Source organism: Heterocephalus glaber, unplaced genomic scaffold (assembly GCF_053883595.1).
Source record: "Heterocephalus glaber isolate CG9 unplaced genomic scaffold, H.glaber_assembly_v1.0 deba00001555, whole genome shotgun sequence".
Classification (NCBI taxonomy): Eukaryota; Metazoa; Chordata; class Mammalia; order Rodentia; family Bathyergidae; genus Heterocephalus; species Heterocephalus glaber.
The window spans coordinates 6,715,792-6,740,336 of record NW_028258346.1 but is presented as its reverse complement, the minus strand read 5'-3'; the positions used below and the strand labels follow the sequence as shown (position 1 = coordinate 6,740,336).

Here is a 24,545-nt window from a genome sequence, read left to right as displayed (position 1 = left end):
ACATTGTATTTTTCAAGGGAATGGTGACAAGAAAGTCTGTACATGTTCAATATGGACACAATTCTTTTTTCAAATACTTCTGACATGCAGTTGGTTGAACCTGCAGATGCGGATAGTGTATCTCTTGTGTTCGTTCAGTTGTTAGGAAAGTTTCCCGACAAAGAGCCCTCTCTGACTTCCCATAAAATTGACACTTTCAGGTAGATAGGGATCTCAGGAAATTCTCAAACCCATATTCAATTTCTAGTTATCATTAACTATTTTATAAACCTCTTCAAATGACTCTACCAACTTTCTGGAAATGAGGTCAAGTGTTCTGGGCCTCTGCAGCCAGGCACCTCCTCCTTCAGCCCAGTGGGTGCCCCCCTCACCCCCAGGCAGCCCTCCCCTCCTCTACAAGAATGCTGCTCCATTCTCACGTCTCTCCCTCAGGCTATCTTTCCATTTCCCATTCCTTCAACCACTACTTTCTTTCAGAAGGGTCTTCAGATTGGCCACATTTTTTTTTTTTTTTTTTTGAGCTCAGACAGGCACTTTAATGGGGAAGGAAGGATCACCCCAGGGACATCACAGATCTTTTTTAGGGACAGAGTTTCCAACAAGCTCTAAAAACTTGGCTCTCTGTTAGAATTTCTGGTCTTTGTATACAGTGAGGTCGGGACAGCAAGAGGATTTTTAGATGAATTACTAAAAATCCAAACAGAATGTGCTTGTGAAAGCTCATTAAAAACACAAAACAAAGAGGTCACTTTTAGCACACAGGCTGGAGGGCCCACGGTCAGTTGGGGCCACAGGTGGAGCTTCTCTTCCAACTTGTCCCCCGGCTGGTGCTCCCAGCACCTTGGCGCCATGCGGGACTGGACGGAACTTTACCCCTCGCCTGGCCTCAGACCAGAGCGCAGCAACCTACAAGTCTGCTTCTCAGGTTAAAAGGGAAATTGCCTAAAAGGGTACATTTCTAGAATAGTTTGTAAATATACCCATCTATTAAATTTGAAATGTTAACTGCTTATTTTTAAATGACTTCTTAGCAAGAGGGAAGCATTTTCCTCATTGTTGGGTAAGCTATCAATACAACAGGTCTGGCAGGGCCCTCTGATCTTGTCACTTCCTTTTATAAGAGTCTGGATAGCCCTATTAACCCTATGAATTTCATTATGGAGGAAATGTAATCTTACCAAAATGGCAGTTACTGCTGCTTTTACCAATGATAACATGGATTTTTTTTTTTTGCTACAATCTGAATCATCTATGGAAATGCATTCATCAAGTACAAGATCACAAAGAGAGCAGAATAGAGAGCTCACCCTCGTCAGGTTCAGAAACTCAGACTTCCATGTTCTTTCCTGGAGGGTGCTGATGAGGCCAACAGCTCTGGATGGTGGTGTCTGCTTGAATTTTTGGGACCATGAAGGCCAGAATATCAAAGTAAAACTGTTTTAGAGTGAACTTGGCCCAGGAACAGATGCTTTGATACCGATTACTGTAAAGTACTCTAAGACCACATGGTCCCTAATAATCAATCCTTAACACATAGTACTCCGCATATAAGATTTTGTACACTTATTAAATTGCACTTTGGAGATTTCCAGCCAGAGTGGAAAGGGCCCTGAGAAACACACTGAGGCCTGAAAAACAGCAGCCCTCTGCCTGCAGGAGGCCACCTACCTGGCAGAGAGGGTGGGAAGGATGAGCAGGGTCCTTTTTCCTCTCTGGGCCCAGCTCTGTGGAAAGGCTGAGACACCAACAGTCTTTTCTTTAAGGTCTGTCTAGACAGTGGTGCTGCTCAGGATATGCAGAGGGCTCTTTGTGCATCTTAGGAGTACACAAACCCTCTGAATTTCTCACCTACAGCTATTCATGAACAGGAATGAAGAAAACTAATGCCTTAGAACTGGATTTCATTTAGGCACTTGAGCTGAAGACCTGGGCTAGTTTTCCTGGTTGCACTAGTGTGGTAAGAAAGTTTATGCCTGCAAGGTGCTAAAAATGTTTGCTAAACTGAATTAAATTCTAAATTATATTAACAGCTAAAATATTATAGCTACTACTGATTGAATATTCATTAACTGCAAAGCAAAACGCTGGATACTTGACATGTGACCCTCTCAAAAATCAGAAAACCCACTTTCTAGATGGGACACTAAGACTCAGGGGCTTCCATAACTTGCCCAAGGCCCTATATCAAACAGTGGCAGAGTTTACATTTAGATCCAGTTTTGCTTAACTGTGAAGCCTGTGTGCATCACCACCCACCAACTGCTTCCTTATGCCTTGTCACAGAGAAGGCATTACCCCAAAGCATGTTATTTTGCTCAGGCTCTAGCTCACCACAGACTCTCAGCTTGTGTCCTTACCTGCTCTAAAAAGAGCTCCTGCAGCGTAGTGCATGGCCAGGGCGTGCACGAGCTGTCTCGCGGTGGTGAAGATGGGGCCTCTCTCAAACAAGGAGAAGGAGAGAGGAGTGTGATCGGAGGCTATGTACAGCTTGAGGGAAGCATGGATGCTGACGAGCAGGTTCACTGGCTGTATCACCAGTTTCCGTAACTTTACTGGGTTCACCAAGGCCCTGGCGTGCTGTCTCACCTGCAGGGGCAGGACCTGGTCACCCCCACAGAGCTGTGAGGGGTGACCAGCTGGCTTTCTGTGAGGAAGATAGGTGTGAAACAAAGTTTTGATGTAGTGCACAAATGTGTCTTCCACATATAACCGGGCAGGTTTCAGCTCAAAACTGAGCTCGCTGACAAGGAGTAGGAAGCTCTTCCCCTCAGTTAAGGTGATACCAAGTTTGATAAAGCAATTCTCCTTGTATTCCTCCAAATCTCTGCTGGAGACAAGGAGATGTGACACTCTAGGACACTGGGTAGGCTCTGCTTTTTCTTCCTGACAGACCAAGACAGCAAAATGGAAATTGGACTTGTTATAAAGCTGGTTGTCTAACTGTAGGTCCCCACAGTAGATCTCCACGGAGTAAAGACGGAAGAGTGCTGCAGCGGGCTCTTCTCCAGGGAGGGCGCCAGCTACAGGTGCCATGTGGAGAAAAATATTGTCCAGAGTGAGCCTCAGAAGTTCAGACGATTCTCTGTGGTGGGTGAGGTCGTCAGACACTGCCACACTCAACTGAGTGATGAATACTTTAAAGGTAACCATCTTCTCCAGAGTTCTAGAGGAGACAGGGAAGAGGACATTAGTCTCTCTCACTTTCCTTTCTTTCTTCTTTCATTTCTAATGACAGTACCTTATTAAACACCTGATGGGATATCAGATTCTCATAAGAGACAAATGAGAACTCAACTTGTGTCTGGACAGAGCCAGCCACACTGAACAGTATTGGGAAATGTTCCCAATGGGACTATTAAAAGTTCTTGTTGGCCGGGGATTTAGCTCAGTGGTTCCGGCGCCTGCCTTGCAAGTGCCAGGTCCAGAGTTCAATCCCCCGTACCAAAAAAAACATAACAAAAAATAGCTCTTGTCATGTTTCTATAGTGTTTCTTTTATCAACACCAGGCTTTTACTCCCAAATCCCTCTAGTTTTTGTACACCAATTCTTTGTCAAAATGATCACAGGGCAGAAAGATAAATAAAATAACTAAGAAAAATTGAAATAGGCAAGCAGGAGAGGTCAGCATGAACCCCACTATCACTGTGCCCCGCTAGCATGCCTGGCTCCTGGCCCTTTCTAGAGCTGAGCCCCTGTGCTCCTCTGTGGGAACTCTCCAAAGTGCCCGGTAGTCCTCTGCGCTCACCTGCTCTGGGCTATCACTCCAGCCTTCCACTCCTGTCCAGTATCACCTTTTTCTTTATTACTAGCAGCTTGTGAACATACTGATATCTCTTATCCTAGAAAACTCCTCTTGTAACTCCACTTTGTTTTGTTGCCACCACTCATTTTCTGATTCTTTTACACAAAAACTCCAAAGTATTTCCCATACAGATTATCTCTTATTCCTCTCCTTCCTTTCTCTCTGAAGCTTGCTGCATTCAGGCCTTGGGCTCCTCACCAGTTCAGTTAGACAACTCTCATCAAGGTCACCAGTGACATCCATTTGGCTAAGGTAAAAGATGGACTTTCAGGGTTTGTTACTGATAGCATTTGGCATTGTTAGCAACTCCCTCCTCCTGGACACACTTTCTTCACATGTCTGCTGTCAGATCTTCTCTCTCTCTGATCACCTGTCCTCAGTCATTCATGTGAATCCCTTCTCTCCCAGAAACCTGAAACTAATATCGCCCATGGCTCAGCCTTGGAGATCTTCTTTTCACCATCTCCATTGGCCTTCTTGGGGGCGTCAGCCAGGCTAATGGCTTAAAATACCACCTACGCACTGATGCCCAGAACTCCCTCTGAATTCCAACCCGGTGTATCTATCTAACTGCCTGGCCAAATGGTCACCGACATGTCTACATGACATCTCAGCTCACCATGGCTGTACTCCAACCCCTGATCCTACCCCCTAACCCACACAGTGTTTCCCATCTCAGTTAATGGCAACCACATCCTACCAGTGGCTCAGACCAAAAGAAAAAGAAAAAAAAAAGGGATAAAAAATTTTTTTTTGTTTTAAGACAGGGTCCTACTATGTAGTTTAGGGTGTCCTTGAACTCAGTGTTGCCCAAGCGGGCTTCAAACTCATTGTGATCCTTCTGCCTCAGACTGCTGAGTGCTGGGATTACAGGCATGCCTAGCCCTGGACCAAAAACTTTGGGGTCATCCTTGATTCCTCTATTTTAAACTCTTATCCAATGTATTTGGGAAATCCCACTATATCCGGGATATGACTGTATTACTGTTTCCACTGAGATCACAGGGGTCTAAGCCAGTGTGAATAACTAATAATCTTCTGATCTTCTCTAATAATCTTCCTGCTTGCTTCTGCCTTTACTTCTCCAGTCTATATAACATCACATGGAACTTCTCTGCTTAAAATGCTCCAATGACTTCCTCATTTCAGTTAGAATTACACTAAACTCTTACAATGGCTCCTCACCATGTGTCTCCCTCCTTTCTGCCCATAGATCTCTGGCCTCATACACCCCTATTCTGACCTTCACCCACTCCACTGGGCCACCTTCCCTTGCCCTAGCCGCCACTATGCCAGGCATGCTGCTCTAGGCCTTGGGCTGGCTGGGCCTGTGGTCTGGAAGCAAGTTTCACAGAAGACAACATTCCTAACTATCTTGCTGCTTTCAAGTCCCCATTCAGATGGCAGCTTTTCTGGAAAGCTTCTCTTAAAACTATACTCTTCCTATCCCTAGGCCCTGTCACTCCTGGCCCTCCTCACTGAGCTCTGTTTTTATCCCTGTAGAATGCTGACCTTCTACTGTAAGCGAATGTTTCCTTTTTTATTGTGTTTATTCTCTGTTGAACCCTCCTCCCCATTCCAAGTCTATGAGAAATTAATCGCAAGGGCTGGGGTTCTGATCTTTTTATTCAGAGATACATCTCCATTCTTAGAACAGTACCTGATATCAGTAAGCACTTGAAACACATTTGCTGAAAGGAAGTGGAATCCAGTACCAAAACTGCTCTTATTGTACCTCCCATGTGTTGTGTCTATTGTCATTAAGATTTAAACGTTTCTAAAGTTGTTGTATAGGCTTGAAATTTTGTGCTATACAATGTAAAATTTGGTCTTTAATTTTGTTATACTATTAGTTTTTCTTTAAAAAAAACACTTATGGGCAAAGAGAACATTCTATCTAACATTGTTTGAAATACTACAATTCAAATTGGCTGGGTCCAAACTAATGAGTTCTCAGCCATACATGAGATGCAAGGAACATTTTTAAAAAGGGCTTAAGACAAATGCATAAAAGTTAGCATTACTATTACTTTATGTTTTAAATTAATTTTTATGATCACAAAATAAGTGTTATAATAGAAAATGAAAATACAGAAACTATTAAATAAGTACTTACAACCCCGCTATGGACAATTTGATTATTTCTTTTCCTTAGTCTTTTTTCTTATTTCCTTTCAGCCTTATGTCAGTCTTTTTTTTTTAATGTCAGTCTTATTGCTAAGAATTTTACATATCTTTGTTATATGTAAATATATTCATATACATGCATTTGTCTATATGTGCAGATGAAATACAGCCAGTATATTTATATATTCAATATTCTGCTTGCTTTAGTTTACATAATATGCATTTTTTTCTCTTTCATTAAAATTCTGTACCATCTATTTTTTGTGATCTACCATTTATGACACATTTATATATCATCCATTTCCTTACTGATGACCATGTGTACTCTGAAATTTTGCTGTTATAATCAACAGTGGAATAAACTTCTGTGTACTGAATATCTTTGCCCACTTATTACATTATTTCCTTAACTCTTAAACTTTTTTTTCAATAAAGAATCAATAATTGTTTTTATAGCATTAAGGTAATTACAGTCATATGGAAAGATAGCATCAACTGAGACTCTTAAAAACTCTTAAAACACTTAAAAGTGGAGTTTCCAAGCCAAAGGGATTTAAAGTTCTTAATATATATTGCTAAAGCATTTTCCAGAAAATGGCAGCAATTCACACTTCGCCAGAACTGCATATATGGAACATCATTGTTAATTTGATATCTTATTTAAGTTTGCATTTCTTTGATTACTTATATTTCCTCTTCTAGAATTTTCTGTTCATGTCTTTTCCCTTATTTTTGGAAGGGGGATAGATAACATTACATTATTTCTATTGAACAATATTAGTTCTTTTAAATCAAGGATATTAATTTTTTGCCTGCTTCATGTTTTTAAAACTTGATGGCTACTTATTGGGTCAAATGGGGAAAATATGGCTCTAATAAGTATATTTACATTTGGTATAGCTCTAATTGCTAAGTCTAATTACTAAGTTGTCACATGGATATTGAAATATTAACTTGCATTTCATTCTAATAATGGTATGATTCTAAGATACATGTCTTATTTTGTAAATTAGTTTGTTAAACATCACAGAAGAACTGGAAGGGAGACTCAGGAAAGATAATACACAATTATAGATTATACAGTAATTAACCAAAAGCTTTAGTATGTATATGAGGATGACAAAGAATGGTAAATATTAGGTTTACAATTTTATAATGGGAAAGCTTACTGTACTATTACTGGGAAATAATTAAACCTACCTGGTAGTATGGGTTAAAATAGGTCCTGCTTTCCCTTCAGGGGCCACAGTGATAAATACTGTGCCACACTGATGGACAATGTCCACGTATACATAGCCAAAGCCAGTAAGGAACACAACCTGTAAAGAGAATGTTCAGGATCTAATTAAAAAGAAACAGGAACACTACTGAAATGGCTGACTTCAAATGTCTCATGTTTTGATTCAATATCACAAACACTTCCTGGTTATATTTCTTTATATCTATGTGTACAGGTTACTCAGTTGACTTGGAATGAAAAGAAGAAAAAAATCAAATCCAGATTTTTCAATATCCACCTGTAAGATTCATAGGAAAAAAATGATGGATGATGGGGCATGAGTGTCTTCATTCTCTGCTTCTTTGGAATTGGCAAATAACTCTGTATGAGCTGGAGCCTAGCCATGGGGCCAGCTTTATGTACTCATACGAATCTCTGTGGAAAAAATGCTAAAATTCAGGACTCGAAATGCAAGGTGTGAGAAGTTTTCAGGCTCTTGAGTACTGACTTACTACTTATTACAGGGGTGTCCTTCCATGCTGGCCACAAAAACACACAATCTCTCAAGGTTTCATACATAACTTGTAAGAAGAATTTTAGATAAAGTAATTTGCTTAGAGTCAAGATTAATTTTTCTACCATAAGAAGGTGGACCAACCTAAAAAAAAGTTCTATCTTAGAAGCCAGGTGCCGGGCCAGCAGAACAGACGTCCTTTCAGCATTAAATACCAATGTTGCTTAAATGGATAAATATTTGAAAACAGAACAGAACTATGTGAAAAACAACTCCAAGAACACCATGTTCACAGCCAGGATTACCTGAGGGCAGGGGCAAGAACCTCCTTGTGCCTGGGTATGTTAATTCTGATGATTTGCAATATCAATGCAGTCCAAGTCAAAACCCTTATTGTTAGGACAGAAAATAAGACTGACAATTCCTGAACAAAGTAATAAAACTAGGTACTTGCTTGATAAGCTATTAATGCATTCTAATTCTGACCACAGAAAGAGTTACCAGAGTATACGCAGGCCCACAGGAAGAGAGTCATAGAATCATGTGTGGAAGCAACTTAGAGCTCACTGGGGTTCTTTCTTGTGCAATGGTTCCTCCCTCAGAAATCCTGCCCATCTTTAGCATCCAGGGCACATGGATGCTATCTCTGTCTCCTCTCTCTACTCCCCACTGTGGCTCAGCTGTTACCAGGTCATCCAAGCTCTGTCTGCCGACTGTTCTAGCCTAGGCTCTTGCCTGCCACTTAACACTTTCTGTGCCTAGAATGCACTTTCTCCTCCACATAAGTCTTTTCAAAGTTCTGTGTTTCTTTCACATACAGATTAAAGGATACCTTATTTCATGAAGATATTCTTTAATTTTTCTATTCCCTTCTTTGGTTTGACACCTACTCCTATATTCTTTTTTCTTTTTTTTTTGGTACCGGGGATCGAATTCGGGTTCTTGCGCTTGCGCAGCAGGCGGTGAAACCACTGAGCTAAATCCTCTGCCCTACTCCTATTTTCTAAAAGCACTCAAATCACACTTTACAAATTTCACAAATTTTATGGTTTGCATATTAGTTGGCTGTTTATAGACAGACTTCATTCAATCATTAGATTATGAAATTTTTGAGAGTAAGAATGCATCAATTTGTTGTATCTGTATTTTCTATGGACACATCTCTACGGACACATCTCTCAATGGATTTTTTTTTTTTTTTGGTAATGGGGATTGAACTCAGGACCTTGTGCTTTCGAGGCAGGGGCTGGAACCACTGAACTAAATCCTCAGCCCTCAAATGGATTATTTTGCAAAAATATGTTTTAAAAGATTCCATATCACAAATTTGACTATGATAAAATTTGGAATTACAATGGCTCAGCTCACAAATCTAATAAAACAGGGTGAATACTCTTTGAGAAGTATTCCCATTTATAAAGGCCACCCCTTGGCTAATTACTTTTTTATAGGTGAAAACATATGGTATTATTCATTTGGGATAAAGCTTTTTAGGGCTCTATGTTCTCATTGATGTCACCTTTTCTTAGGGACTGACCATAACTTCAGTGCCTAACCCAGGTTTAGCACAGTGCTAAAATCCAGAATTTGCATCCCGCAAAGAAGGGAAAAAGGGGATTAAAATAGAGAAATATTGTTCTATTCATTCTCAGAGTAACTTTCTGGCATGATGAAATGAGGATACTTAAATGTTCTATGATAATAAAAACAAATGGACGGTTTTTGTTAACTGCCCTAGGGACTTTTGAAAACAAGAAAATTAACCTAAACTTTTATGGTGCTTCTTCTGGCCCCACACTTGGACTCCGGAGATTTTGCTGGATGTTTCTTTACCTCAGTGCTGAGAATAGAAGAAACAGAGTTTAACTCATGGTTCCTCTACTTGTTCATTCTCACAGGTACAACAACTCACAACTCTAAGCTTCTGTATAGTGCAGCTGTAGTGATTAGGAAGCTAGGTACCTGGAGACACTGAAAATTAGACACCTATATCCAGGACCCCAGAAATGTAAAGGAAATCCTTGTTTTGGTCTGATGGTTTGAGCATTCAATCATTCTATCCATTCTTTGACAAATACCTAACAGCACGCACAAAGAATCAGCTATCAGAGAAGATAAAAGTGCCGACATCCCAGTTGGTGAAAAAGCCATGTACCCAAATAGTGAGTCAAAACTAAGAGTTCCAGAGCAGAGATGTACACCACGGTTCTCCTGCTTGGGTCCTAGCCATCCTGGTCTCTCGGTGAGTTCCATGAATACAATGACTTTATGTCCATTGTCTTTAGTACTTGAACCAGTGTACTCAGTACAGAAAGGGAGATGATCTGAATGGACATCTTTGAAAGCTGGCTCCTGTGGCAGAGACTTCTCATGTCCACCCTTGTCTAGCTCCCCATTTCTTCCTGCAAAGCAGGATTATACTCTTTACCGTTTGTAGTTGGGGGTGGCCATATGACTAGGCCTGCCCAATGGCTAAACGGTTGAAGTGACATGTGTTACTTCCATTCCAAAGCATGCAAGAACCTACCTTTCTTCCCTGCTGCAGAGACCTGGCAAAGACTTTCTGTTCCAGGCCAATGGAGGACCAAATCTGGTCCTGTTACTGAAAATACAGCTTTCCTGGACCACTAAGACATGCAAAGCCTAAAACACTATCTATACTGCAAAGAAAAAGTCTATAGACTCCTGCTCTGATATTTGTGATGGACTGCTTGTTACATGATTTTTTGTACATCCCAATATTCATGTTTTTGTGTATACTGACACTGAACTTGGTTATGTGACTTTCTTTAGCTAACATGATGTTGGCAAATAAGAAGCTTTAAAAAGTTTGCTTATTGGGCCTTCCCTTTTGGTGTGATGTGAGGGATCTTGGCCTAGCCTCCTAGAGGAGGAGCACCATGTGATGAGAGGGCTGTCTGGACTTCCCAGCCAAACCTGTCCCTCAGCCAGCTCTCCTGCTGAATGTAGTTGTGTGGGTGATCGCAGTCTCACTTAGCCAGTTCTCAGAATTCTAAGTATAATCACTGCTATCTGAAGCCATAGTTTCTGGGGTGGTTTGTTACAATGAGGTAGATGACAGATGCTGGGTCCCTGAGTGATCATGTAGGACAGAGCATCCTAACGACAAACCCTGAGCATTCAGCAAGAACAAGGAATAAACCTAACATTATTATAGGCAGCTTAGGGTAGGTATTTGTAATAGAAGTAGGTTTCTAGCAAAAATCAAAAATATGAGGTCCTGGAGTAATAGTCATGAAGTAAAAATGGCCACTGAAATTGACAAAAATGAGGACCCTCATTTTGAAGTGTCAAAGCATTTAGAAAAACTGACACCTGAGATTATTTGGGAGGTAAAGCATAAACCTAATAAATCTGTAGCTCTAGAAGATGTTTGAAAACAAAACATCAGTAGTGTGTGTTAGCTGCTGTTGGGGGTATCTAACAATGTATTATAAAGAAGAGATGAGCTCAGGAAAGAACAGGCCAGGTTGCAAATAAAAATGAAAGAGAATAAAGAGATCCTAGAGATTCTGGGCCCTCCACATTAGGCATAATTATTAAAAATTCTGTAAAATCTAAATTTTCCAGGTACATGCATCATCTGTTGTTTTCCATTATTCTAGAGGAATAAAACTATAAGAAATGTTTAAAAAAAGAAATTCTGGGTCTTGCAAAATTAGAAAAGTTTTAAAACCTAATATGGCTGAGCATATTTCCCCTAAATTTGTATGTTGAAATCCTAGCCCTGCCACATGATACTACTAGGAAGTGAGCATTGTCTTTATAAAAGGGGTCCAAGAAAGTCTCTTGCTCCATCTGCCATGTGAGGATACAGTGAAAAGACAGTCACATACAAACCAGGAAGTGGGGCCTCATTAGATACCCCATTGGTTGGTACCTTTATCTTGGACTTCCTAGACTACAGAAGAGTAAGCAATGAATTTCTGTTGTGTATAAGCCACACAGTCTATCACATTTTGTTATATTAGTCCAAACATCAAGTGATAAAACTGAAAGCCTTTGAACATGAATGCAGAATAATACCCAGTCTTAGGACTGATTATAGGTATCATATTATTAAAATTTTTAACTGTTAAAGTGATTGAGAATCAAATTCAGATTAAGAGTATATATTTCCCAAAGAAGCTCTTTTAAATCCAGAAAGGGAGGAAGAAAGCAAGACAGCAAAGAAATATGTCTTACAAAGGACTGGGGATATGGTTACTGGCATATGGAATTCTCTGAAATCACATAGGTAAGAAGACTACCTAGTTTTTGAGAAATTACTTCTGCCTTATATATTCACAAACCTAGACTGATAGAGGATGTTATTATTTGATACAAGCTTCAAATGGCCAAGGAAGATCTCCTAGAGCAGTGGTGGTGAACCTATGGCACATGTGCCACAGTGGGCTGTTTGTATCATTGAAAGTGCTAAAAGGTTCACCATCACTGTTATAGAAGGTCAATCCAGGAACCTGAAGAACAATGGTAAAAGAGTTTCCAAGAGTAGAAGCAGGGCTCAAAAACTAATTCTTGTTTCCAGGGTATAAACCCTATGTATGTGGGCAGAAAAAATTCAGAATTGCTACAGGCATATGTTTTTCACTTTTTTCCTTTCCAGACTGGAGAGATTATTACCATTATCCTGCTCAGTACAACAGTAGGGAGAGGAGGAGCAGATAAGCTCCTAGGTCTGGAGATTAAAAGAAGTCACGTCATCCCCGATCATTCCTTAGAATTACTGGAATTCAGTGTGATACAGTAACTGTTTAGTACCAGGGAGGGTGGGCAGAGATTTGGGAAAAAGAATAAATTAAATGGTTGATGGCCAAGGGATTTTTCTAGGAGTTGAGGGTTGTCTGTCATCTCAGAATAGCCTAGCCAGTCCTGCACAATGCCACTATTAGTTCTATTGCACTTTCTTCATTTCGTACTGGTACTACGGGGGTGTGTGTGGAAGGATCTCAGCACCACATAGTAAAACACTGGCTGTTTTAACCACAAACATATCTGGGGATCTCCTGAGTTTTGTCACTCAAATCTGTGTGGGAGCATTCTGATCAGAGGTTCTATCTCACCCACTGTGAAGACTATTTGAGCCCTAGGTCCCCCTGCCTTCTGCTTAATACATTATTTTTAACTACAATCACAAACAAGAAAGACTTTGATATATATGGTGACACATAAGGAAATAATGGAATGTATTCTTGAGATTCTATTCCATCCACCCTTCTGTTTCTTTTCTCTTAATAGGCTACATGTGAAGATCTGGGGATACTCATGAGGGAGTTTTAAAGCACTGTAAGTAAAATAATATTTATCCCTGTTATTAAAATATTTAAGCTAGTCCTTCCTCCAATTTTCACTGATCTTCTCTTCAACTGGGCTGCAATCCCCATTATGGTACATCTTGCTGGGTCTTCTTCCTCTGTTGTTTTAACTTTTTCTTCTATCCAACTCTTTACCTCGCCTCAAATTTTCATGTCCTTTCTTAGGTGGGAGAGTTTATCCATCTCTTTTTCTTACTCCCAGCCTTTCCTGAGTACCTGTCCATAGCCCAAATTGTTCATTCAAGTGTTTTTCTAAAGATAACTTTCTCCCCTCAGAGGACTTCTATTTTCTAAAATGATTAAAGATGATAGTTTCCTCTCTTACTTTTCAATCTTTAAATTGAAGACAGTATAATACTTATCTTGGGCTGAGAACTGATACATCTAGAAGGATCTGAAGACATGTTAATTAGGCATTTTACTTGATCAGGTGACTTTTGCTTAAAAATTAGTTTTCATAAAAAATGTCACTCCCTATATTGGGAAGAAGTAAGTCTAAACTTTACTAAATATGTCTCCATGTACTTAGTGTGTAAAAGAGCATTTGAAGTAGGAAGCCCAGGAGATACAATAATTCTAGACTTAAGTCTTTGAAGGGAGGGAAGAAGAGATTTCCATGTGTGCTAAGGGACTGACCCATTGCCAGCAGTGGGAGGACAGGGGTAAGATGTAGCCTGGCCTCAGCTGTGGTCTCTCTGGTGTACTGGACTGGAGAGCCTTCTCTGGGGTGGACTCTATGCTTTAGTAAACACATTGGTAGTAGTGATGGATAATGACTTGAGGGTAGAGAGGCTGATGATAGAGAGACCGTTTAAGAGGATACTGATATAATCTGAGATCAAAATGATGAATCAAAGGCCTGAAAGAGACTCTGGTGAGTGAGAAGGGACAGAGCCATTCCTGGGATAGCTCTAAAAGAACCTGGTGATTTACTAGGTGAGTGGAGAAAGAGAGAAAAGGAAGGCATGGGGATGCAGGAGAAAGAAGTTAGGCTTAGAAGCCAGATGGTCTTGGGTTTGAATCCCAGGTCCACTAACCCAGCACAAGATCACTTCTTTGAGCTTCAGGTAGCATCTACTTTTTGTTTTTTTGGGTTACTGGGGATCCAACTCAGGACCTTGCCCTTGCAAGGTGGGTGTGGTGCCACTGGGCTAAATCCCCAGCCCTGAAAGACACATTTTTTTTCTGGTACCGGTACCAGTGATCGAACTCAGGGCCTTGCACTTGCCAGGCAGGTGCCAGCACCAGTGTGCTAAATCCCTGGCAGGTAGCATTTACTTTTAACGGATGTGCTATTGGGATTAGTGATAATATCTTTAGAGTTCTTGAGATAAAACAGGCATTCAATACAAATTTATATCAATATTATTTAAGGCTTTTGTACTGGGATATAGTGATGACATTAAATAAAGCAGAGATTCTAGGAAAAGTTGATTTGGTGTCCAGAAAATGATCATCTTAATTTTAGACACTTTGGGTCTGAGGTGCTCGTAGGTCCTTCAGGATGAGACACTTAGTGGTAGCGGGAAACTGGAGCTTAGGAGGAATACAAGAGGCAGAGAGAGATATCCGGAAGTGATTAGGTGATAGATAGTAGCTAAAACTATGAGATGAATTAGATCTCCCAGAGAAGATAAGAAGGGAGATGAATTTCTAAAATGATAAAGTAGAAAAGGTTGGACAGGGATGAAAGAAAAGAGTAGATATTCTGGATGTAATTTTTCCCTTGTAAACTTCTAAAATAAGATTTAAGAGAAATTCTTATTCCTAAGTATCTTTGGAAACAGTCATGACTCAGCCAGAGCAGACTGTAAACACATAGGAGACTCTAGACCAGGGCACTTGGCAGACATTTGGAGGTGGATGCCAACTTGCACTAACTGCTCTGGACTTGGTATGGGGGTGGGGAAGGTGAGAAAAGTAAGCAAGAGGCCAAAAATACCTGCACTACACATTTTCTGAACTTGATATTCACTTAGATTGACATCTTTTTTTCTATGTGAAAACTTCTGTATGAAGGCTAGAGATAGCTCTGAAAATGATGACCTGGTGCTGTAAGCACCAGTGCTGGGGTTACTCCATGTGACGTGAACCAATGGACCAAGCACATATTTGCCTCCTGGTTCATCAAAGCATTTAAAAAATATCTCAGGATGTTCTTATAGACAAGGAGTATCTTATTCAATTTAGAAGAAATGTGTTTTTATATGCATTCTTAAAATTTAAGAATGGTGAACTAGATGACAATACAGTTTGGCTTGTTCCTGGATGACTGAATCCAGACTTGAGGGAAATACACAGTGATTCCTCACTCCATGCAGGCTGTGGATCTGTCCTGTTCAACATCTTTATTAATTACTTGGATGAATATGTAGAATGCATGCATATCACATCTATAAATGATGGATATTAATATACTAGATGACAGCATCGCAATTTTTAAAAAGTAATTTCAACACAGTGGACTAGGCCAGTAGCAATAAGACTTAATTTTGGGGGGCTAAATATAAAATCCTGTCACTGAGTTCAAAAAGTCAACTGTATAGCTAGTCATATGATAAAGATTTGGGGGATGTGGTTGACCACAAGTTTAATAATAACAAATGGTCTGAATATGTTATTAAAACGATAACTCAGGCTTCTACTTTATTGGTGGAAGTGTAGGGAGGTAATAGGTGGTTAGACCACATTTGGAATACTGTGTGTAATTCCAGCTGCCAGGTTTTTAACAGGGAACATAACGCACTGGTGTGTTCAGACAGCGGTAACTGTGGCAATGGGTCTGTAAATTACATTTACTAAAACCGTGATTCAAGGAACCAGAAATGTTTGGCCTGGTTAAGGGAACACTTACAAGACAGCGTGGAAGCTGCTACCAGAAAACTGTAGTGTGGCTGTACTGAAGGGGAACTCAATAACGTGTGCCATGGTAGAGTGCAAGATAAGGATCCATGAGTGGATGGCACCGGGAGAGCACTTTCAATTAGATTAAGAAGAAAGTTTTGTAGTCACCACTGGAATAAGCCATGACTATAGTACTGGGACCTTCTGAGATAAGATGTCATGGAAGGGAAAATTAGAAAAAATTTTAAAAACCTGTACTTTGATGACATTTCAGGCAGCAGTACCTGTAGCAAAAGCAAGTCTTTAGAGGACAACCTGTGACCCTAGCTTGGTGTAAGAACAGGACTAAGTGATATGTGAGCAGATGCAAGTGCCAGCCTGATTGCTTAGCTGTAAGGCACCTAGCTGATTATTTTTTCAACCTCAAACCTCTCATCAGTAAACATGAAAATTACTACCCTCATGATCTTAGAATCTTTGTGGTAATCAACGCCTCTATCTTGGGGCCAGGGATGATACAGTACACCTGTACTTCCAGCACTTGGGAGACTGAGGCAGAAGGACTGCAGTGAGCTTGACACCAGCCTGTGCTACACAATAAGTTCAAGTCCCAGCCTGAACTATGTAGCAAGACTCCTCTTACTACTACTACTACTACTACTACTACTACTACAACAAATAAAAAAGAAAGTCTCTCTATCTTGGGAATTACTACACTTTGCTGTTACTCATGTCCTTGAAGGTGGGAAATGGATCTTATTTAGGGCAAAGTGTTTGGTACTTAACAGATCCTCAATAAAAAATTTTTGGACCAAATGAATGAGAGAATGGAGCTGTGTGAAAGCACTTCATAGCTCCTGCAGTGTTGTGTAAATGGGACTGTCACTCTCTGCCCCTCCACTCCCACATATAAACACTTTGAGAATAGTAGTGATGCTAACCTCACTAACACTTCTGTGACGGTCAAAGATTAAGAATTTACTGGATCTTTTTAGAAGGGAGTTCATGTGTAAAGGGATAATTTTACTTCTTTTTTATTTTTTGGTTCAAACTGAGCATTCTGTTTTGCCATTTCAATAGCTTGGAAATTACTTTTTATAAACAATTCAATGACTTCTCATGGCTCTTAACCAAAATCCTTGAGGACTCACGGGGTCTTGCCAGGTTTGGTCTCTAACTGCCTCACAGACCTCCCCTCTTTCTCTTTTCCCTCCTCTGGCATGATGGCCATAACACCGGCATGGAGCTCCCTAAAAGGTCCACGTGCTCACTCCGAGTGATGGAGCTTCACACATGTTGCTTTTCTGCCTAAAGCAGTCTCCTCCCCTCTTGTCTAACCTGTGCCTGTGCATTCCTAACGGCACAGACTGGCCTCTCAAACCTCTGCTGTGTCCTCTTATCGCACACCTCCTTCCTTCCTTCCTAGTTCCTATCAGAGTTTGTGATGATACGAGTTTCCATGTGACTGCTTGTTGTTGTTACCTATCTCCTCCACTTATAAAATTTGGCTGTGGTCTGTTTTTGTTCAGTGCATTTTATGTAGTTCCAGTATCAAGTTTAATGTCTGCACATATTAGAAACTCAGTATTTGATAATTTAAAGAAGGAAGCAAACTTTACAATGATTTTGTTAGTTAAACAGTAACTTCTATGTGCTCTTTATACTTTGTTTTGAATTTTTCTTTTCTTTTTGATATTTATTTGAAGGGAATTTTATTTTTTTATATTTTTTTGGTACGGGGATTGAACTTGGGTCCTTGCGCTTGCACAGCAGGCGGTGAAACCACTGAGCTAAATCCCCGGCCCGGGACTTTTATTTTTAGCTTTTGAATTTTAATGTTTATACTGCTTTAGATGGCTATGCTATACATTTCCTCTTCTATTTGCTTAACTATAAAAAGTAAGGTTTCTATCAAAAATCTGACAGGATTTTAAACCATTTTTTTGTTTTGTTTTGAGACAGGGTCTTGCTATGTAGTTCATTCTGGCCTTGAACTCACTATGTAAACCAGGCTGGCCTCAAACCCATGGAAATCCTCTTGCCTCAGCCTCCCGAGTGCTGGGATTACAGGTGTGCACCACCACACCCAGCTTTAAACCATTTTGTGAAGTATGATGTAAAATTATCATCGTGAACTTGTTTCTTGTGCTTTATTTATTGAGACCCTAAAGATTCCCGCCCTCCAAAGTCAAGTTACCTTGCACTGTCAAATTATGGAAATGAGCTCCAGGTGCCATTTTCAGGACTTTGGCTGAATAACCATGAGCTGTCTTCTAACCAGGCGTGAGCCAGGGCCACAACCCCAGAATACTATCCTAAACCAACTTCACAATCAGAATTCTGTGGACACTATGAGGTCTTCTTGGTAATGTGTGGTCCAAAGGATATTTCTCTGTAAGGTGATAAAACTATTTCTTCCACCTCTCTCAAATATCCAGCCTCAAAATTATATAATATGAAACTGTTCTATTTACAAAACTAAGCCCGGGGACATATGTAAGACTGTCAAAAGCTAAAGGAGTTGTCTTCCTTGCAGCGTAATAGAGATTTTATGATGTTTTAATTCTGCTTGTTTAGTCAGCTTTGAAACTCACATCCCAACCCTCAGACTCAGGACTGAGGGCAGAGTCCTGGGAGACAAACCTCCTCCACAGAGGACTGCTTTTTCATCAGGGCCACAGCTCCCTTCTCTCCCAGTGATTTATATGCCTGGGGTGTTGCTGTGGGGCTGTCGGTGAGGGCCTGAAACCCATCTTCCTCCCGATGAGGTTTACACCCCGCTCTGCAGGACATATGGTGCACAGCCCCCAAAAGATTAATGGGAACACGAGCCTTTTCTACCTCCTCCGACCACGGATGATAAGGGTGTTAGAAAGAGCACCTCCCCTAAGCTTTGAAGTAGCCCTGACTACAAAGGTTTGAGCAAATTTAGAGTAAACGGGAGCCCCCAAAGTACAGTTTGGCAGGCGGAATGCCTATTGCAAAGAATTCCCTAATCATATATAAGCAAGATTTCAAAACTCTTCAGACCGATGCAGGGGAGTTTGGGAACCTTTGAGAAGCCTGCATATTTATTTTGTAAACTAAAGAGACCAGGAACATCTCCTGAGTCTGCACAGACCCAGTGGTCATCAAAGATCTGCTGATGGAAAGCACACCCTGGGAAGATGGGCCACCACAGACGCAGGTGTCCAGGCTGAGTGTGCCCTGCAGGAGGCTCAGCCATTCTTTCCTGTCCTTTGCCAGATCTTTTATCTGCTTCCAAAGCTACTGCTCTCCCAGGCCCCTCCTTCTTCCCTCTCTCTCAGCAGATCTCTCATTCAACACTTCACAAACCAATTCACTTCATCTCCTGGCCCTATCCCTCCAGATGTCTCCATCCATGCCCTGCCAGAGAAGCTCAAATGGCCCCATTGCAAGTTCAATTACTCTGCCTGGGCCTTGGGTTCACCTCTCTGGGTCCTTTCTCACATTTTCCACCCTCCTTGCCTGGATCCTCTCCCACAGCGTGCACGAGTTTCCTCCCCAATGATCCATTTTCTTGTGGCCGGCTCCTTGAGAGAGCAACTCTCACTTGCTCCTCTGCTCCCTCACTTCTGTTCACTCTAAGCTCTTCCTAATCATCAAGGCTTCTCTCCAGGGTTTTCTAATCTGTAACCACTGTCCTTCCAGGGGCTTTCCTGTCACCTCACACAGGTCTCCTATTGCTGGCCCCTTTCCCCCTGTCTCTTTTGGTGTTCTAGAGCATGCTGGAATTTCCTCAGGGCATACCAAGGACATGTGTGACCTCGTTCATACCACCTCTTGGTAACTGTATCTTTTCACTCAATTCATTCATCCAGTCAATCATTTATGCAGTTGATATTTATTAAGATCTTACCATGTTGACAGGTACCTGTTATATGCTGAGGATGAATAAGATATATATCTAGCCATCAAAAATCTTTAAAATAATTACAGAAGTGTAATTAAATGCTACCAATAAATAAGCACACAAGGTCCAGAGGGGAAGAGAAAAGATGGCACAAAGGCTTTAAATGAATCTTGAAAGACAGAGAAAAATGTGTGCCAAGGGCTAGGAAAGAAGGAATCAAGGAATTCCAAGAAAAGTAGTATGTGTAGCACTGTGCTTCAAACCTGGGCTTCAGAACCAGGAGATCTGGACAGTATCCCAGTAACCCTTGTAATGCATGGGAATGAGGATGTGCTACTTTTGAAAAATTCCTTTTCTACTTGTATAACAAGCCCTAACTTGCATGACTGTTGTAAAGCTTAGATGAGAGTGACAGTGTTTAGCCTAATTTTGGCACAGAGTGATTATTAAGCAATAACCATTATTATTACACTAAATATATTTATGAATTTAATATGTGTTTCATAACCACTGCAATGGAACCTACTTCATAAGCTTGTTGTGGAGATTAAATGAACCAATATGAAAGAACTCTAAAAAAGGAGCAGCACAATATTATTCAGCCATAAAAAGGAATGAGGTGCTGATATATGCTATAACACAAAGAAGCCTTCACGATAATATGATAAACCAGATACAAATAATGAAATAAAACAGATACAAAAGGACAAATAGTTTATGATTTCCCTTATCTGTGGCACGCAGAGTAGGCAAATTCATAGAGGCACAAAGCAGAATCAAGTTTACCAGGGCTTGGGGAAAGGGAGAAAAGGGAGTTATTGCTGAACAGGTATTGGAAATAAATAGTGGTGATGGATGTTTAAGACTGTAAATGTCTTTAGTGCCACAAAATTGTATACTTACAAATGGTAGGTTTTAAGTACAGAAGAAAGAAAACGCGAGGTTTATATGCCATTTTCACCAAAAATAATACCATTAATATTCACAGTAAGACAGAAACAAATCAGGACATTTTATCTGCCTAGTTTTTTGAAACTTATGTTTGCAGGGTTTTATGTTTTACTAGTATAGATATATATTTTTAAAATTGGTAAACTTTCAAAAGAAGGAATTAATACAGGGTTAGTATTACAGTCAACCTAAAATCTAGACAGCTGGATGGCTTCTTTATAACAGGCAATTTTATTTCATTTTTGACCTGTATTAAATCCAAGATGGCTTGATTTTACCAAGACTCCCCTCTGATAACCAGTTGCACAGTATATTTTGGAGACAAATAGTTGTGTTTAAGAATTTACAGCCTGATGTGGATGTAAAAATGGATATACAAGTGGCCTCACAGACAGATTCAGCATTTAGAAAATTATGTTTAAAATAAAGTACCAAGACCTTGGCAAAGGGCACTTTCCTGTGGGTCTGGGCAGGAACACACATGGCTCACTGACCTGTGTGCCCTGGCTGTTGGTGTCGATGGCGTCACTCCACTCGGTGGCTACTGGGTCCAGCAAGTCCACTCTCAAGAAGAGACTAGGAAGTAAGTCTTTGGTCTTGCAGTCTGGATAACTGGAAATCTGATGATATAGCTCATGATGAACTGAGCTCTCAGAGGGAATTTTTCTGCAATAAACCTCAAACTTTGGAATTTCTGAAAAAGAAGTTTATGCATACTTAGGCCTTAAACAGAAGGACTTAGGGATATTAAACATAATGTGGCAAAATAAATTTCTCAAGCAGGATTGGATAATACTTTCATTTAAACATTCTGGGTCACAGGGATCTACTAAATAGAAACCTCAAGAAAGAATGAAAATTTTGCTATTTAAAATCAATGCTATCAAACGTACCTTTAATATTTTCCTTCATAAGCACTGTCATTGGACATCTGTTGTGGACAATTACTCGAGGACTAGGGTCTTCTGACAGTGTTAAGTAAGTCACTCCAAAGTGCTCTTGGTATGTCAGTGCTAGAGCCCTAGAACACAACCAAACCAAATAACAGAAATGATTTGGAAAACAATGCATGCTTTGTCTCTTGGTTTATGTTTACCTGGGTTTGCGATATTCTGAATTCTAAAATACTTTCTTTTTTGTAACTCAGGGGAGATGCTTTCCAGAAGAGGAAGCCATCCCCTCATTTATTACCTATCATATGTAAATTATAGATTTTCTTTCTTTTTCTTTATCTTTCTTCCTTTCTTCCTTCCTTCCTTCCTTTCTTCCTTTCTTTCGAGACAGGGTCTCTCTATGTAGCTCAAGCTGGCCTTGAACTCACTGCATAGCCCAGGCTATCCTCAAATTCATGGCAATCCTCTTGCCTCAGCCTCCCAAATTCTGGGACTACAGGCATGAACCACCACTTTCTGCTAGATTTCTGATGGTCATAACAGTAACATGGATTTACCATAAAAATTCCAAATTTGTGAAAAATTACTTAGAAGATAAAAACTATAACTCAGAGAGAACTATAGTTAACTTCATGCTAAGTTTGCCTGTTCTTTCATCTATGCATGTGTGGCTTTAACTCTTCAGATAGGGTACCTTCTCAAAAAGTGCTCAGTAAATTCTGGGAAAGGGGGAGCTGACCTATTTTAGGATGGCTGCAGAGTTAGGGTGCTTGTTCTCTTCATTCTAAAGATGCACAATGTGTGCTGTCAGTTTTCACAAGAGGATTACAGGATCTATATTCTGACTGCTAGGAGCAAAGCTGTATTACTTGGGATTATGCTGCATGGACAGAGGTTGCCCTCTGTGATTCAGAGACACAAATTCTCCTACTGATATTTAATGTCAAAGAAGGAAAAAAAATTCTCTCTGAACTCTAATATTCACTAATTAGGAAATTTGTTAAATGTGGCTCTTAGATTATGCTCTTTGAAAGGGGCCATAACACTAAAGAATTTCCATTTGCTATCTCTCCTATCTGCCAGTGTGAGTCTTTCCTGAAGACTAAATCTGTATGAGATGCCAGAATGAATTACCCATAAGCATTTGGTAAAAGCACATTAATAACACCAAATGCACTGCTGGACTGACGGGAGGAAAGATATAGAGAAGGGAAAGCAGAAAGTGCATTCATTTTTCAGTGTATTGACAGGAAAGTTCTTTGCACAGCCTAATTTTGAAAGAGTTGGGCAAGCTAATTTCCAACAATTTCTTTTTGACACCCATGAAAGCTGGGGGCCAAGACTAGAATATGGCCCTTTTAGTCTATTCAGCTTATATTTATACAAAAGATTAAATTACACTAAATTCTTAGAATTTTAAATTTCATTTCGAAATGAAGTTTTGTTTCAAGTTTTTACTTTCACTTGAAAAGTGAACTTTGTCGCTGGACATGGTGGTGCACGTTTGTAATCCCAGCACTCGGAAGGCTGAGGAAGGAGGATTGCCGAGAGTTTGAGGCCAGCGTGGGCTACACAGTGAGTTCAGGGCCAGCCTGAACTACAAAGGGAGACCTTGCCTCAAAAAACCAAAAACCAACCAAACAAACAACAAAAAAAGTCCCATCCCAACTTTGTGTGTGTGTGGTTTTTTTTGGTGCCAGGGATTGAACTCGGGACCTTGCACTTGTGAGGCAGGCGGCGCACAACTGAGCTAAATCCCCAGCCCCCAACTTTGTTTTTATAGATGTAAGTTCCCATATCTTTCAAGAACACTTTCTTAAATTCAACACACTTAACATTATTTGAAACTAGACTATAAAGGTAACCATGGGCTAGGGATATAGCTCAGTGGCACTGTGCCTGGCTGACAAGTGCAAGGTCCTGAGTTTGATCCCTAGTACTGGGAAAAATAAATAAATAAAGGTAACCAGTCTTCTACAGTGCTGAGGATAAAAAATGTTTGTAAAACTGGGGGTGTTTATGAACACCGTAAAAAAAGAAATGATATGTAGAGGGAATAGGACCTTACCATCATGGATAACTTGAGTTAAACTGTTATCTTTTAAGATATTACTGTTAAAAATCTCTACATATATGAAAACAGGATGGCTAAAATCCCAAAGCCTAAAAAATTCATTATCATGACAATAAGGTGCCTTTCATAGGGTCACAATATGTTTTCCTTTGTAGTTGTTACATATACCATAAGTAATTCCTGACAGATCCAGAAAGGATGTATTGCATGCAAAGCAACCACAAAATAGAGGTCCAGTTTGAATAAACCACTACACTTCTCTGGCTTGATTCTGTGGTTGTTATTTGCATAACTGGTAATCAGTAAGTGGAGCAACCGGTGTGTGGGAACAATCACAGCACAATCTTTTGGGGCTGTGTTTATCTAAATTATCTCTCTAAATGATTTTTTTTTCAAAAAATTCCATTTTGAAGTAAAATGCTGGCAACAAAAAGTTTCCAACTTGATATTCTCATATGTTAAATTTTGTCGCATTATTTTACAGAGATTAAGAACTCTTTCAAAAAAGTGATTTTTTTCATTATGATGTACAGTAAGTCCTTGACTTATGAACGAGTTCTGTTCCAGAAGAACGTCCAGCTGTCCCCTCCATGTCACCACTGCTTTTCCTCTTGCCTCGAAATATACCGGCTCTGACTGAGCACTGCAGTACTGTGCACTATCACTGTACAGTGAGCACACAGCGGCACAACTGTGACAGTGTCTGGCAGACACGTGAGCTACTTCTGTGATTTGTTCACATCTACAAATATTCATAATTTGAGATCTGTTTGCATCTGTGAGAGTTTGCAACTTGAATGTTCATGAGTTGGGAACTTACTCTATTTCTGCTATTCTATGGTACAAACATCATCCATCCCTAGTATAAGCTGCATAGGTAAAAAAATCTAATAAGCAGCACACATATGTA

The 24,545-nt window shown here is 40.2% G+C and overlaps 1 protein-coding gene across 9 annotated transcripts in view; it reads right to left on the bottom strand.

Annotated features, from left to right (window-relative positions):
• The window catches only part of Vps13b (vacuolar protein sorting 13 homolog B), a 728,055-nt gene that overhangs the window by 20,394 nt on the left and 683,116 nt on the right, over positions 1 to 24,545 (bottom strand). For all 9 annotated transcript variants that reach the window (XM_087190742.1, XM_087190740.1, XM_087190746.1 and 6 more), the window contains 4 exons: positions 21,562 to 21,689; positions 21,163 to 21,362; positions 7,131 to 7,249; positions 2,358 to 3,163 (listed from right to left, as the gene is read on the bottom strand). In XM_087190742.1, coding sequence (XP_087046868.1) covers positions 2,358 to 3,163; positions 7,131 to 7,249; positions 21,163 to 21,362; positions 21,562 to 21,689 — 1,253 coding nt within the window. The remainder of the gene's footprint in view (positions 1 to 2,357; positions 3,164 to 7,130; positions 7,250 to 21,162; positions 21,363 to 21,561; positions 21,690 to 24,545) is intronic.